General features: G+C 46.8%; 1 protein-coding gene across 1 annotated transcript in view; it reads right to left on the bottom strand.

Annotated features, from left to right (window-relative positions):
• Positions 1-1,090: 1,090 nt before the first annotated feature.
• Positions 1,091-17,199, bottom strand: part of unm_sa1261 (un-named sa1261) — a 29,396-nt gene continuing 13,287 nt past the window's right edge. Inside the window, exons 3-4 of the mRNA XM_079822568.1 lie at positions 7,663-7,865; positions 1,091-5,085 (exon numbers count right to left, since the gene is read on the bottom strand). Coding sequence (XP_079678694.1) covers positions 4,231-5,085; positions 7,663-7,865 — 1,058 coding nt within the window. The 3' untranslated portion in view covers positions 1,091-4,230. The remainder of the gene's footprint in view (positions 5,086-7,662; positions 7,866-17,199) is intronic.

Raw genomic sequence — 17,199 nt, forward strand, 5'->3', positions numbered from 1 at the left:
GTGGCTTCACCATTTTATCACGTTTTCTCAACTAGGACCTCTAATTTTGCTCCATGTGTCAGGGTGAGGTTGTGGCAAGGCGAGGAGAGGAACTTTTCCAACAATAACACAACAAAATTGGAACTAGGACAGGAAGAGAAATCATAAGCCCCGTTTCCACCAAAATTACCCGGAACAATTCGTCCCAGGAACTTTCTTCCCAGGAACTCTTTTTCCCCCAGACCTGTTGCTGTCTGCATTTCCATCGCAGTCTAAAATACTGTGAAGAATAGTCCGGTGATGTAGGAATACGCGCGACTTTCCAGAGCCAACTGGATTTCGTCCTCCGCAAATAAACTTAATAAAGCCTAATAAAGCCTTAAACTCCATTGTTGATTTGAACATGAAACAACTCTTACTGTGCGCACCACAACAGACATTAGGTTGAAATAAAATGCTGCGTGAGCTCAGCCAATCAGCATGTTCAGCGCCCAAGTCCCACCCCCAAAAGTTCCTGAACTTTGAAAAAGTACTACCTCGCAAGAAAGGCTGTTTTGAGGGGGAAATATTTACCCGGAACTTTATTTAGACCCTGGTTCCTGTGGTTTAGGTGGAGAGCCTGGTATGTTTCAGTTTAGTTTGCACCACCCCTATATATTCTACTTCATTTGTCATGTCTTTGAAATGTTTGGGTAATTTTACAACTCATTGGTCTACAGATTCCAACAATTTAATTGGTCATGAGTTCAAATCTTGCTTGACTGAATGTTTTAAAATAGAATAAAAATAATGTCAATAGACATATTTCAGTAGCCTAATGGTGATAGATTTATTTTGTAATTTCACTGCAATGCAGAGCGTTCAGATGGATGGATTGGAGCAAGTGTTTGTGTCACATGTGTGAGGGACTACTTGCATGCTTAATCATAATACTCAAGGTCATTTTAAAGCTTTTTGACAGGTAAAGGGAATGAAATACCCTCAGATATTAGGAACAGAAAGATAGGAAAAGAAAAAGTATGGGAACTTTGTGAAAAACGGAATCACAGAATGATCTGTATGTGAAAACCAGCCTCTATAATGCTTCAGAAAAGACACAAAAGCCACAAAACTCAGTACTTTTAGTGTTTATTTCTACAATGTTTCTCCAGAGCAATGTTGATTCATGCAAATACTTCTGGAAAACAACACATTAAAACGTCTGGTTTTGCTGTTGTCCTTTCAACAAAAGATTTTCATAATTGTCTTGTATTCTTCATACATTTCGAATGGTTAAAATGTCTTTGAGTGTCACATTGAGTTTCTTCATGAGTTATTGTCTATGAGAGCAAATCAATGTACTGCCCTATCACGGTTGGCCTGCACATGAACTATACAATAAAATGTTTTTATTATTATTTGCACATTGTCCTTTTTGACTCCACTGAAACTTTTATCATGTTATGCAAACTTGTGCTAATTGAAAGTATTACTACACAATATTTGTCACAAATCTAAAAAGTTGCACAGATACCAACTTTTCTGTTTTCTGTTATATCCATGCAAAATGCCCTTTAAAACACTGTCGACACATATTTTATTTTTTCCATTTTAACAACACAAGAGCAAAACAATTCCAGCACATGACCTTTTGCTACCTTTCTTCAAAGAAGAATACGAAATCTAACAAATCTCATAATAAAATGTATAAATAAATAAAAAAATTAAAAACGTTTTAAATTGCGCAAGACTTGTGTGGAACAGGATAGTACAGACCACTTTGTTGGCATTTTAATAAGTCTAAATGCAAAGTATACCAGGTTTAGCAGCTAGTAACATTTTTTAATTTGTAATGAATGGCCCAAATAAAATGATCTTGTTCAGAAATTCAACTGGACCTTCATTCCCTGGCACAAAGCAGCAGATTTGTTTTAGACATCACTACCCCATTAGTTATGAAACATCCTCATTTAACACATGTAAACAAACTGGATGTTAAAGACAATATAAAGTCGGGCTTGAAACACATTTTCCCAATAATTTTACTAATAACCGTAATATAACATTTTAAAGAGTTAGTTCACCCAAAAATTAAAATGCTGTCATTAATTACTCACCCTCATGCCGTTCCAAAACAATATGACCTTTGTTCATCTTTGGAACACAAATGAAGATATTTTTAATGAAATCCGAGAGGTTTCTGATCTATCCTTAGGGAGCAACACAACTACCACTTTCAAGGCCCAGTAAGGTAGTAAAGACATCATTAAAATAGTCCATGCGACTACAGTGGTTACAACCTCAATGTTATTATGCGACGAGAATACATTTTGTGTGCAAAACCCCCCCAAAAATAAAGACTTTATTCAACAATCTCTAGTCTCCTACGCTGTTGACGTAGTAAATACAGTGCAACGCTTCCAGGTTCTACAGCAGAATGTCGGTACAGCCAATGGTGAGCCGGCGTTCTGCCGTATAACTCAAAAGCTCAATCTCGATTTACTACGTAAACTGCGCAGCAGAATGACACAGATGAGAAGACATTTTTGAATAAAGTTATTTGGGGAATTTTTGTGCACAAAAAGTATTATTGTCGCTTAATAACATTAAGGTTGAACCACTGGACTCACATGGACTATTTTAATGATGTCTTTACTACCTTTCTGGACCTTGAAAGTTGCAATGACGTTGCTGCAAAAGTATCTTAATTTGTGTTCCGAAGATGAACGTAGGTCAGATTTGGAACGACATGAGGGAGAGTAATTAATGACAGAATTTTCATTTTTGGGTGAACTATGCCTTTAAATAAAACAGGATACTTGGAAAAAAATGTAGGGCTCTGATTGTGAAAAGTGGCTATTACATACCAGAATGAAGTCGGGTGGTTGGAGGGAAGGGTTTGAAAGTAAGAGGGATTTGTGATGTAATCAAAAATTAAAACCTTTTTAGAGGCAGAAATCTTTGATTTGAATAGTGTGCAAAGTCGTTAAGACCAGTCATGCACAGTAAGACCAGAAATGTGTATTAAGAAAGTAAATTTTGAATTCATGTTGACTTTTCAATATTACACACAGTGAATGGTATACCTGAGAAATCCTTCACTCGGTAAGCACACATACGTCAACAAGACATCTATGAAAGAGAACATCACCTGGAAAGCATAGCATCACATTTTGTGTTAAAACATCGGATTAACATCTTAAAAAGAGCAAATTATACTTAAAAATGTAAATCGATCTAACGTCCGACAGAACCTTCTCCAAGACATTGCAAGTGGTCCAAAACTGACATCTTCTAGAAGAAATTATAAATCGTCTCAGTAAAATACGTGTGCTATCAGGGCTCCATCCATGATGCTCAGAGAGAACACATAAAGAGGAAATATATATGATGTGGTATTGTACTGTTCTCACGGTATGAACTGTATGTCAACACACAAAGGCTGAATGGATTTTGAACTGTGCTTCTGGGAGCCGTCATGTCTAAATCGCTCTTGAATTTAGTGGGACAACAACAGCCCTGTTTCTGAATGCAAGATTTGTACAACTATTTCGTATTGGGTGACACAGGGCCAAGTATTGCACGCCTAGGTAAAGAATTACATAGATTGCATCTATACTTTACTCTGAAGAGAGTTTTTGCGTCTACCATTTAAACCTCCTTAACAGTCTTCTGCAATTAAGTGACTTTTTCAGTTTAATAGTGAGCAAACTGAGATTTGACAGTGCGGTTTCTCCAAAAATGAAAATTGATCACTGTAATGCTACAGTATTAAATAAATAACAAAAAGGTCAAGACCTAAATGAATAATACAACACACTCATAAAGTAATCAATAAGTCATATCCACAGACTGACCACAGGGATACACAAGCACGAAACAATACCAACACAGCTCCTACTGTACTTCTGAAACCACGTCAAGTCTCCACATGAAATGTTTTTTAAAAAAAAAAAAATCAACATATTGCTTCATAGAAGAATTTTTCCCCTATTCTTCCAAAGTTTTCAATGTCGTTTTGGTCTAATTATACATGGAAAACGTGGTTGATACACAATCAGCAGGCTTTATCGATTGTCTTACACATTCCCTCAGAGTTACTCGTCATCAGGAACAGTTTCAAGCTGTCAACTCTTCTTAGGATGCTCTTGGAGCACTTGTGCGTCAGCTACCGACTTTTCCTATGATGCTTCGCAAGGACTTCAGTCCTCATTGTCATCTAGTAAGTGATCCCAAGTATATGTGCAAGGTAGATTAATGCCAGTGACCTCTCTACACGCATATTTCAATTGGCGTCGTGACCAGGATGCGACCACCGTTGCCGTTGTTGTCACGTGAGACACGCTCATAGCCTCCATTGGAGGAAGCAGAGCTGTTGGTGGAGGTAGAGGAGTAGTGCGCGGTCACCGGCTCCATCACGATGCCTCCTTTAGCTACCCCACACACAGGCGACAAGCTCTGTTGCTTTAAACGGTCTACCAGCTCATCCTCTTCGGAGGAAGAAGAACTAAGCTCAGCCTGACGGCCGTTCATCACTGCACCACTGTTGCAGTTGCCGGCCGAGGCGTGGGTCATGTTGCCGTTCTCCGTGTCGAGCATCCAGCAGTTTCCGAAGTAGCTAAAGACCTCTTTGACGGAGCACCGGCGGTCCTGCTCGATGGACAGCAGGCAGCTGAACATGCGGAGCGCATCGTCAGTGAAACGCCGCCATTGCGAAGGCACTGCGTTGGTCCGCCTCCGCCGCTGCTGCCAGCGCACAAACTCCTCGTAGAAGGCGTCGGATGGCAGTGCTTTTTCCCAGGGGAAGTTCCCGGTGAGCATGCAGAACAGAAGCACACCAAAGGCCCACACGTCAGTACTGTAGTCCACGCACAGGCCCTCCTGTCGGCCGGGGTCGCACAGTTCTGGCGCCGTGTACGGGATGGTTCCGCTCACCCGCTTCACTGGAGAGCCGGCGCGGCGTGTCATGCCAAAGTCTGACAGTTTCACCTTCCGGCAATCCTTGTCAAAGATGAGGACGTTCTCCGGCTTTATGTCACGATGCACCAGCTTCTTGCAGTGCAGGTAATCCAGTGCAATCGCCACCTGGTGCACACACCGCTTGGCAACGTTCTCCGGCAGTCCAACCTACGCACAGGGGAGAATACAGAATTAGACCCTATGGCTAAACAACTTGTGGTTACATAATGGACATTATCAGAATTCTCACAGACTGGCAAATCTGAAGGCTTTTTGTAATGCAGCAACAAGTTTGTAGGGAACACAAAGTCCTCATTTAACAACCAACAAAGGCACTGTTGCCAATGGGAAGCAGTGGAAAAACTGCTTAAAAAGATGCTAAATCTCGCTAGATGATGATGTCATATGCTCATTTACATATTAGTGACGTCATCGTATCTGTCTAGTGTCAGTCCTTTACGTTTGTTTGCTTCTCTCCTACTCTCTGTGCACACAATGTATTTTAATACAGCCATTTAAATATTTCTCCATTTATATTGTCAGACGAGACAATGGAATGATAATATGAAATGTTATGAAATGTTAAACAGCAGTCACTTCCAAGTAAGCAATACAATCCTAATTTGACATTGTCTGACAAAATCAACAATAACAATGGCTATATTTATACAGTATATATGTAAATTATCTATACGTAAAATTATTATTTGTCTTTCTTATTTTTTCTTTGACATACGCAACACAGCCTCAACTGAATGTGCTGCTCATAGAGATTGTTGTGCCTGGAGTGGGAAAGTATGATTATGGGACAGTACAACCGTTACGAAAAAGAAGTTTATTCAAGTGTGTTATATACTTCTTTAAACTAAAAATAAGGAAGTATACTTTCAGTCTACTTTTATGTAATTCTCAAAAATATACTTAAAATTGCACTTAAGTATACTTGACTTATACTGACAGAAAGGTCTAGTATATTTGGCAAATACTTGTGCTAGTATTCTCAGTATACTTGGCTTGGAGTTGTGTTTACTCTTTTGAATAAGTAGCTTATGCAATCATTTTTTCCACATAGTTTTACATACTTTCTTATAAACTTGAACTTGAAAACTAATTCTGAGTAACTTAATTGTTGTGTAGGCTAGTCCACTGGTAGTGTACTTCAAATTGTACTCTTTCCCTGCCATTGATGGAATTTTTTTGTTATACGATAGGGGGCGCTATTACACATCTTCTGAAAGAGTGTGTGAAGAAGAAGCAGAAACAAGCGATAGAAGATTGCTTATGCAAATGTAAAACAACGCAATCATCAAACATTAAACAGCATGTAAATCAAAACTAGTAGTTTACTTCAAAGTGTAGCAAGTAAACTATCAGTATACCTATAAGTTCACTTGTAATATAGTTGCAGTACAAACGAAAAACTTAGTTGTAAACTACCTTACTTAAGTATACTTCATAAAATGAACACTTATTTTTTGTAAGGGAGGTCTGGGAAACTATAAATTAACAAAAAATTGCTAAATCTAGTTTCAAAGTCACTAAGTTGTCAACAGTGAACAAAGGAAAAAGGGATTCACAGATGCAAAATAGTAATCGTACAAAACCCTAACCCCAATTATTAAACTTCACCATATAAATCGCTCATGAATAAGACTCAAATCATGCGTCAAACCCAAGCGGCAACCTCCCGCAGTTTCTCTTGAAGCCAATACGGAAGTGCCTCAAACTGCAATTCATCGACTGGCCGCTAGGGACAGGATCCAGAAGGGAGCAGAATCTCATTGAGCCCCATGTTAAAATGGTCAACTTTAGAGCAGAATAAAACATGTTACAGCCTGGTACAAATTGTGCTTTTGGTCTATACGGCTCATTTTGCCCTTCATGACAACTGTGAGGGGGGTGAATTTTTTTATAGCTCATTCGTTTACATTATATAAAGCCTTAAAGTTCTGCATAATTAAGGGCGTGGCCACTTCGAGTGACTGGTGGATAGCCATTTATCTGCTGTCTGTTAGTCATCGCGTCACTTAAGCTCCGCCCACGTCCCGCCTTTTTGCCCATTTTCTGTTATCCGGGAGTGACGCGCGATGACGCGCTGCCAAGATGGCAACGGCCACCATTGCGCTTCAGAACGGCTCATCAGAATCCTATGGGTGACGTCACGGACACTACGTCCATATTTTTTTACAGTCTATGGTCAAACCTAGGAGAGGTGTGCTGCTATACTTTTTGAGCATTTACCTGGAGAATCATTAAGGAAGGGGGAAAATCCCATAGATATGAATTGACACTTGATGAATTGACATTGGCACTTGAGTCATATCTACACCAAGAATATCCAACTTGAGGATGAGCTCTTTTCACTTAATGCCAGTAAGCAACCACCCAGAACACCCTAGTCACCACATAGCAATGACCTAACAACCAGTCTAAACACTGTAGCAACTACCTATCTAGCAACACCCTGGCAACCACCCTAAACAACCAATAACATTGTAATTAGATTTACATTGAATCAAATGTTCTTCAAATGTTTAGGATAATGGTACAGAATGGTATGATAATGGTAAAACTTTATTGGTATGTCATAGTTTTCAATTTAACATGCTTCACAGTAAGAAATGAAAAACATCATCACTGAACCAAAATCATTTTAATGCTTTTATTTAGGACTTTTTAGCACGCAGTATGAATATGTCTATTAGTAGAAATTTGTGTGAGGCAAAGAAGTTCTCATTGTCTCACCTGCGGAGGAATGATGTCAAAGAGATCGCCTGCCAGTGCATACTCCTGAGCGAAGATGTAGTATTCATCAGTCTCGAAGGCGATGCCATACATGTTGATGATGAAAGGACAGGGTGACAGGTAAAGAGAGATGCTGTACTCACGAAGGAAACTCTTCAGCTTAGTGGTTTTCTTCCGCAAGAATTTCAGGGCCATTTTCGTGCCTGAGGGGAAAGGAAGAGAGGGAGAGGTTAACATTGCTTGCATTTCTGATTATTCCTCCACTGACACAAAGCTAATAGCCTACTTGCAAGATCTGAATGTGCTCTTTCTAAATGTCTCACTGAGGCAATGTCAAGTCATGAATTAATGTGGGAAATCATTTTCCAAGGGAACAGCTTTATTTGACTATAAATTCGAAAGCAAGTTTGAAAAGATTTGAAAAGAATACCTGAAGCAAGAACCACAAACGCGAATCTATTTTCCATTGGTTAATTCTACCTTAACGTTTTTGCTCATTGAAGCCATGAAAGTAAGAATGCAAACTGCAAAAAAATGCAAAAAAAAAAATGCAAAAAAAAGATGAGGAGGCTGGTCTCAGACGGACCACCACTGCAGGCTCGAATCAGATTGGACAACATCTGCACTGTTTTTTATCAGCCCACCGATAAACAAAATCCTGTTTAAATTGTAACAGGTGCATATCTGAGGAACAACTTTCACACCTGACACATTTGGAGGGTTTGTTTCGGAACCTGATGCCTTTTCTCCCATAGTCAAACACACCTGAACAAGCTAATCAAGGTCTTCAGGATAAGTAAGTCTATAGGCAGGTGAGTTTTATCATGGTTGGAGCTAAACTCTGCAGGACAGCGGATCTCTAGGACCGAACTTGCCTATCCCTGGTTAAGGCATATATGAACACTCTTGGATCCGCACCAGAACAATCAATCCAAGATTGCCTGAACAAGGTGGTCTGGGACGCTTGAAAACGAACTCTGGAGCTGTTAGTTTGTGGTGCGAAAGCAATCCGACGCAATGGACCAACTAACTAGGCTGTATCACAGTGGGGGGATGGGTTGGAGCACTGAATGGGCCACCTGTCTGACCAAGGCCCTTAAAATCATCTTAATCTGCATTTCACAAAATGAATCATAGGTTAACCTGGAGAAGAGACGAAGTGAATTGCCTAATTGAAATTTGGTTGGACAAACTGTCCAAGACATAAATATACCCAAGTTTACATGGTTTTTAGCGAGCGTCTCTAAGAGATGGGCTTTATTCATCTGATTTCATCCTGAGGATGACCGCTATAAGCAGAATCCCAGAGGCCGGAATATAAACAGGTGCGCTCTGACCAATGAGAGGACGGTTTACTCACATGTTACTTGTATTACCAAATTTTGGTCCATTTAGAAATGTGGCCTTGTGAAAGCAAACCAAACCAAGTAAAAATGACAACATTGAAACAGTTAACTGAGGTTCGGGAGTGGGGCCATGCCTCACACAATTACCTGACTTTTTTTATATCAGACTTTTTTTTTTTATATCGGATTGCCCCTTGCAGTACTGTTTTTCTCGTTCTCTCGAACCCTCCCTTTCCCTACCTTTCTCCTACTTACCATCCCCTCTTCTCTTCTCTTCCAGGTTGTATCGGCAGGAGGTCCTAATCATTTGGCCTACATTTAGCTGAGACGATACCCCCATTCTGGGTATCCAGGCCATCATGCAACTCCAGACACCCAGATAAACCTGACTACCATCCATTTTCCCCTTCTCCTTCATTTCTCTTATTCATCCCTAACTTTTTTCAATAAATAATTCTCCAACATTCATGGTAGTGGAGTGTTCCTGGCTTGTGAATCCCCATTTAGGAACAAAGCAAGCGATATACAGGTCTGAAAACGCTCTTAGCTATCCACATGCAAAACGTCTCGGTTACGTATGGTAACCCTCGTTCCCTGAAGGAGGGAACGGAGACGTACGTCGGACGTACCGATGAATTGGGATCACTTCTGGGAGCCCCTATCAGCTTCGAGCTATCTATAACCGGCCAATGAACAATTGGCGTGCGAGATTTGCATCTTGCGCTCCGCCCCGCACTGCGGGTATAAACAGGAAGCGAGAGCGAATGCACGCTGTTTTTCACTGAGGAGCCAAACGTAGTGGCTCAACCTGCAGTGATGGTACAGCAACTGTGGCGACGGGACGTACGTCTCCGTTCACACCTTCAGGGAACGAGGGTTACCATACGTAACCGAGACGTTCCCATTCAGTCGGTCACGTTCGACGTACGTCGGACGTACAGACGAATTGGGTTCCCTTATGGAAAACGCCATAGTTACTACCACTTCCAGTGCCCAGCGATGAGCCCTTCAGACCCCGATCTGATGCGGGCGGGGAATTCACGCAGGGAGAGTCCAAGCTGCTGTTCCGCAAGACCCATTCAGCTGACTGTATTGGATAACGCTGGGAAAGCGTGCCTGTGAAGGCAGCTGCGGAAGCCACATCATGCCCAGAGGGAGTTAACATGTGGAGAATACACGTATGGGCTGACCGTGGGCAGCACAACATACGGAAGTCCCAGGGGTGGCCCCGGCCAATTAGTGGAGGGGGAACAACACGTACCTGGAACGGCAGAGGACACTCTGCCGAGGGAAAGACACAGGCTCGCCGTAGGGAGCCGTACCATGGAAGAATAAACATATGGGACCGCCGTGGGGGTCACTACATATGGAACCCAGCCTAACACAAGTTCCACCAATGCATACGAGTGTTAGACCTGGCGTCGAACGCTCCGCCACGTCCGACTGCCGCGGGTTGCGGAGGACTCAACAGGGTTCGCCCGATCCGGGGAACTCGACTGGAGCAGAATAAGCGCACGCATCCGTCTACCATAGGGGAGGGAATGGCGCAGCAAGCCGACACTAGAACAAGCATTTCGGTGTTACTGACTATGGGAAGTGAGCACACAGGAAGATACCGGCTCTACACGGAGGCTATAGAATCTAGCGAACGTGTTAGGTGTCGCCCAGCCCGCAGCTCTACAAATATCTGTCAGCGAGGCGCCACGAGCCAGCGCCCAGGAAGAGGCAACACCCCTAGTGGAGTGGGCTCTTAACCCGAGCGGGCAGGGCACGTCTTGGGACTGATAAGCCAAGACGATGGCATCCACTATCCAGTGGGCCATCCTCTGCTTGGAGACAGCCTTTCCCTTCTGCTGTCCTCCGTAACAGACGAAGGTCCTGAAGCTTTGCGTTCTGTCCACGTAAGTCCGGAGAGCACGGACGGGACAGAGAAAAGCTAGGGCTGGGTCTGCCTCCTCCGAAGGCAGCGCTTGCAGGCTCACCACTTGGTCCCGGAAGGGAGTAGTGGGAACCTTGGGCACGTATCCAGGCCGGGGTCTCATGATCACATGAGAGTTACCGGGCCCGAATTCCAGGCACGATTCGTCGACCGAAAATGCCTGCAGGTCCCCTACCCTCTTGATGGAGGCCAACGCAATCAGGAGTATAGTCTTTAACGACAGGATTTTCAACTCAGCTGACTGCAGAGGCTCAAAGGGTTCTCTCTGTAGTGCAGTAAGCACCAGAGCTAAGTCCCAAGAGGGTATAGAGGGAGGACGAGGCGGATTTAATCTCCTCGCTCCCCTAAGGAACCTGACGATCAGATCGTGCTTACCTAGAGATTTTCCATCTATGACATAGACTTTGAGGGTGGAGGGAGACAGCCTTCGCTCCAACCCATCTTGTAGAAAGGTAAGCACAGATGCGATCGTACATCTTCGGGGGTCTTCTCGGCGAGAAGAGCACCAATCGACGAACAGGTTCCACTTCAACGCATAGAGGCGCCTCGTAGAGGGGGCTCTAGCGGAAGTGATGGTGTCAACTGCCGTTTGTGGCAGGTCACCTAGAACCTCCGCGTCCCGTCCAGGGACCAGACATGGAGTTTCCAGAGGTCTGGACGCGGGTGCCATAGGGTGCCCCGTCTCTGAGTCAGGAGGTCCTGTCTCAGAGGAATGGGCCAGGGAGGTATGTCGCAAGGAGCACTAGTTCCGGGAACCAGGTCCGGTTGGGCCAATACGGAGCGACCAACAGGACCTGCTCCTTGTCCTCCCTGACTTTGCACAGTGTCTGCGCAAGAAGGCTCACTGGGGGAAACGCATACTTGCGTTCTTCCCGGGGCCAGATGTGGGCCAGGGCATCCGACCCGAGGTTCCCCTGGGTCAAGGAATAAAACCACTGACAGTGGGTCGTCTCTGGGGAGGCAAACAGGGTACCTGTGCGGCCCCGAAACGACTCCAGATTAGCTGGACCTGGGGGATGGAGTCGCCATTCTCCCGGAAGTACCTGCTGACGTGACAGCTCGTCGGCCGCACGATTGAGCAGGCCCGGAATGTGAACAGCACGAAGCGACCTCAGATGCTTCTGACTCCATAAGAGGAGATGGCGGGCGAGTTGCGACATGCGATGGGAGCGTAGACCACCTTGTTTGTTGATGTAAGCTACGGCCGCAGTGTTGTCCGTCCGGACCAGAACGTGCTTGCCTCTGAGCGGCACTTTGAAGCGGCTGAGTGCAAGACGAACTGCTAACAACTCGAGGCAATTGATATGCCATTGCAGTTGAGGCCCCGTCCACAGACCCGAAACTGCAAGCCCGTTGTACGTGGCACCCCAACCCGTGGATGAGGCATCCGTGGAGACAACGGAGTGCCTGGACACTTGCTCTAGGGGAACTCCCGCCCGGAGAAACAAAGGGTCTGACCACGGGCCGAAGGTTTGGCGACATCTCGGAGTCACTTGGACACGGAGGGAACCGCTGTGCCACGCCCATCTCGGGACTCGATCGTGTAGCCAGCGTTGAAGCGGTCTCATATGAAGTAATCTGAGCGGCGTTACTGCGGCTGCGGATGCCATATGCCCCAGGAGCCTCTGAAAATGTTTCAGTGGTACCGCTGTCCTGCCTTTGAATGAATTCAAGCAGTTCAAAACTGACTGGACGCGCTCCTCGGTGAGGCGCGCTGTCATGGCGACCGAGTCTATCTCCATACCGAGAAAAGAGATCCTCTGTGTGGGACAGAGTTTGCTCTTCTCCCAGTTGACCCGAAGTCCCAACTGGCTGAGGTGACTGAGCACCTTGTCCCTGTGTTCGCACAACTGCTCTCGCGACTGGGCAAGAATCAGCCAGTCGTCGAGGTAGTTGAGGATGCGAATGCCATGCTCTCTCATGGGAACAATGGCCGCCTCCGCAACCTTCGTAAAGACGTGGGGCGACAGGGACAGGCCGAAGGGTAAGACGCGGTACTGATATGCCCGTCCCTCGAACGCGAAGCGCAGAAAGGGCCGGTGTCGAGGGAGAATCGAGACATGAAAGTACGCGTCCTTCAGGTCGATCGCTGCAAACCAATCTCGGGGACGGATGCACCTGAAGATGCGTTTCTGCGTTAACATCGTGAACGGCAGCCTGTGAAGGGACCGGTTCAGGAATCGCAGGTCCAAGATCGGTCGTAACCCGCCGCCTTTCTTGGGTACAATGAAGTACAGGCTGTAGAACCCGGACCTCATATCAGCTTGAGGGACCGGCTCTATCGCGTCCTTTGCCAGTAGGACAGCGATCTCCGCCCTGAGCACGGGGGCGTTCGCCTCCACTACAGTCGTGAAGTAAACGCCCCTGAACTTGGGGGGACGCCGGGCGAACTGAATCGCATAGCCGTGTCTGATGGTACGGAGGAGCCACCAAGACGGGCTGGGAAGCGCTAGCCAGGCTCCCAGACTCCGAGCAAGGGGGACCAACGGCACCACAGACGTACCCGCAGCGGGGCAGCGAGGCGGAACGCAGGGATCCGGCTCGGACGGCATGGGAGCGGCCGGAAGCGGGATCTGAGTGTGCTGTGCAAAACTTACCTGCATCCGCGGAGGGGACGTGCGAGTGTGGGGAGGCCGCTTGTGTGCGTCCCGACAGCCGGCGTCCCCTGCTGGCGAAGGGAGAGGTACTTGAGGGTGGCGAGGCATGGGAGCGTCGAACACCGCCAAGCGCGCTCTCTTGGCACCCAGAGATATTGGAAACTGCTCTCTTATTGAAGTTTTGGGTGCCGCTGGCACTGGGGCCAGTGGCGGAACAGAAAAACAAAAGATTCTCCCCCGGCCCTCCACCGGGGGAGGGAGTGGTGCTGCAGCCATCTCCCTCAGAGCAGTTTCCTCCATCTCTGGGCGGCCCGTCTCAGGGTCGCTTGCGACGGCGCTTGCCACCTGGCTTGGCAGCGGCCTGAGCGGGCTGGACGTCCTTCCCACGGCCGGCCCCACGCCGACGGCCGGTGTTAGGCTGCTGCGGGGCTTTGGCGGGGGCGGAGGCGGCGGCGGGTGGACGTCCTCGACGACGAGTAGCCGGAGGCGCTGCCGCCGGCGGAGGTGTTGGGGGAACAGCGGGCCGCCGGGGCAGGATGTGCTTGATCGCCTCCGTCTGCTTCTGGGCGGCCGAGAACTGCTGGGCAAAGCTCTCGACCGCGTCGCCGAATAACCCAGCTGACGAGATGGGGGAGTCCAGGAACCAATATTTATCGGTCTCCCTCATATCAGCCAGGTTAAGCCAGAGATGCCGCTCCTGGACCACAAGTGTGGACATCGCCTGACCAATGGCACGGGCGGTGACTTTCGTCTCCCGGAGGACGAGGTCCGTCGCCGTCCGGAGCTCCCGGAGGAGCTCTGGGTCAGGCCTACCCTCGTGCATGTCAAGGAGTGCCTGGGCCTGGTGGACCTGAAGCAGAGCCATGCCATGCAAGGCGGACGCAGCCTGTCCGCAGGCCTTGTAAGCCTTCCCGGTCAGACCGGAAGAGAACTTACAGGCCCGGGACGGGAGACGTGGGTCACCGCGCCAGTTAGAGGCGGTCGCCGGACACAGTTGCATCGCGACGGCGCGCTCCACTGGCGGGATCCCCACGTAACCCTTGGCTGGCCCGCCGTCGAGGGTCGTGAGGGGGGAGGAGTCACTCGGTCGGTTTCTGGCAGAAAAAGGTGCCGTCCACGACCTCGTGAGCTCCTCATGCACCTCCGGGAAGAAAGGTGTCGGGGCGGGACGCTGAGAACCAGCGCGAGCCGCCCCGAGGAACCAATCATCCAACCTAGAGGGTTCGGGACACGGTGGAGTGTTCCACACGAGCCCAACCCTTTCGGCGGCCCGGGCAAGCATAGCAGTCATCTCGGGGTCCGGGGCAGCCGTTGCCACTCTCCCAGAGGGAGGCAGAACAGCTGACCCTTCATCCTCCGAGGACTGAAACTCCCCCTCCGATGCAGCGATCGACATCTGCTCGTCTACCGGAGCTCCGAAAGACACCACTGGTCTCCCGTGGGAGGGTCCAGCGGGTTCTCTCGGGAGCTCTACCGGCTGCGGAACCGAGGGAATAGGGGCCTGCGGAGTTTCACTCGGCGGGTTTGCCCTAAACGTGATCCTCAGATCACCCTGCCCATCCAAAGAAGCAGGTCCACCCGGGTTAGGGGTAGACCTGGTTCGTGGGATGGGTAAGGGGACTCCCCCAGCCCGGAGGTAGGAGAGTCTCGATCTTAGTTCCGAGATGGTCATGTTCCCGTAGTGGGAACATGAGTCATCCCCAAACGCCGCCTCAGCGTGCTGTTTGCCCAAACACGTGAGACAGCGATTGTGACCGTCAGTAGGCGCCAGGGAACGACCGCATCCAGAAACGCACGGGTGGAATGACATCTTGAAAAAGACGCAGCGTCACCCGTGTACTCTTTTGTGAGGAAACGCTCTGTGCTGAAGCACTCAGGGGGAAACGCGACAGCGCACGGGATTGTAGTGCAGCCCGTGTCTGTACTCAATACAGGAAAACGCCCAAACCAGACCAACAGAAATTTGTTGCTGTGAAAACAGCAGTTTTCTCTGTAGCACAGAGGCAGCTGATGAGTTTTCCGCGGTCCCGCTGGAATGTGCCGTCTCTCCAACACGCGTTTCTCCTCTTCTCCGGTTCTTCTCAAAACTCTTTGTATCTTGCTGATAGCAGCGAACTCAATTTGAGTGGTCTTCGTTCTGCCGTTTGGCTCCGAAGTGAATGACAGCGTGCATTCGCTCTCGCTTCCTGTTTATACCCACAGTGCGGGGCGGAGCGCGAGATGCAAATCTCGCACGCCAATTGTTCATTGGCCGGTTCTAGATAGCTCGAAGCTGATAGGGGCTCCCAGAAGTGATCCCAATTCGTCGGTACGTCCGACGTACGTCGAACGTGACCGACTGAATGGGAACTCAAATGCTCAGCAAGGCTGATCCAAATACAGGAAACATAGTAATATTGAGAAATATCGTTACAATTTAAAATAAAATTTAAATTTAAAAATGTGTATTCCACTTTTTCTGTCTGAGAAATAATTGATCATTTTTACTTAAAGATTTTGTAGTTGTAATTACAAAATCTACACTTTTCCACCAATTTCTCCACTGTCGTGCCATATTTTGAATGAGTATAATTTTCTACTATTCAGTTGTTTAAGTATATTTACTCACCACTAAACGGGACAAACTGTGATTGTCAGTCACATAGTCTCGTCAATGTCTTGAACAAAAAAACAGATTTTGCTTGAGAATCACTATTAAAGTCCTTTGCATAACACTGCAGATGGTTAGCAGCTGCTAAGCACTTAAAATGAAGGTCAAATGGCAAGAGGAACCCCCGCCCCCAACTCTGTTATTACATAACACAAAAGATAGCAGAAGCTGCCTGTGTGTACAAGATAAAGGCCTTCACAAAGGACCTTCATTATAAGCACAGCCGACAGTTGCACCTGCTCAGGCAGATGACAGATAATAAGGGCTTTCGAACCTGTCCATAACTCCTATAACTGATTGGCAGAAGTACCCACTTTTTGGCGTGTTCGCAACGCAAGAACTGGGAATTAATGTAGTTCTAGGAACGCCTTTTGGAGGAACTAAATTAGCTCCTACTTCAGACTAGGGTCTAATGCTGCGTTCCAGACAGATCGGAATTTGGATTTTCCCCATCCCGCTGCGTTCCAGACAGATCGGAATTTGGATTTTCCCCATCCCACTCAAAATTGGGACATTCGTGAACTCGGGGTACATTGATCAACCCCGACCTAAGCGAGACCCGTCATTTGACTTCACTTCCAAGATGTCAGCCAGTACTGCTTCCAATGAGCATAAATGTAAAAACAAACTTTAACATTAGACATTAAGTAATGTGTAATATGCCTTTTTGTCTGCTGTTTTCTATTTTATGGTGTTTTTTTCTGTTTTTGCCACAATTGACACAAAAACACAATACGCTCTTGTTGTGTGGTGGTGATATCATGTGGTCAACGTGAACGTGACGTCTGATTGCCTGGACCTCACTGAGGTCTAAAATGGGACATTTAATTTGGGACATTCCCATATGCAACCTCGTCTGGAATGCAGCACAATATGAACTACCGGTGACATAAGTGTACGATGATTGGTCGAAACATTTTTAAAAAGCAGTGTAAAGTGTTTAAAGTGTAAAGTGTTTTAAAGTGTTACAAGACATAAACATACAGAAAGCTAATGTTAATGACA

Source organism: Gobio gobio (assembly GCF_949357685.1).
Source record: "Gobio gobio genome assembly, chromosome: 1".
Taxonomy (NCBI): Eukaryota; Metazoa; Chordata; class Actinopteri; order Cypriniformes; family Gobionidae; genus Gobio; species Gobio gobio.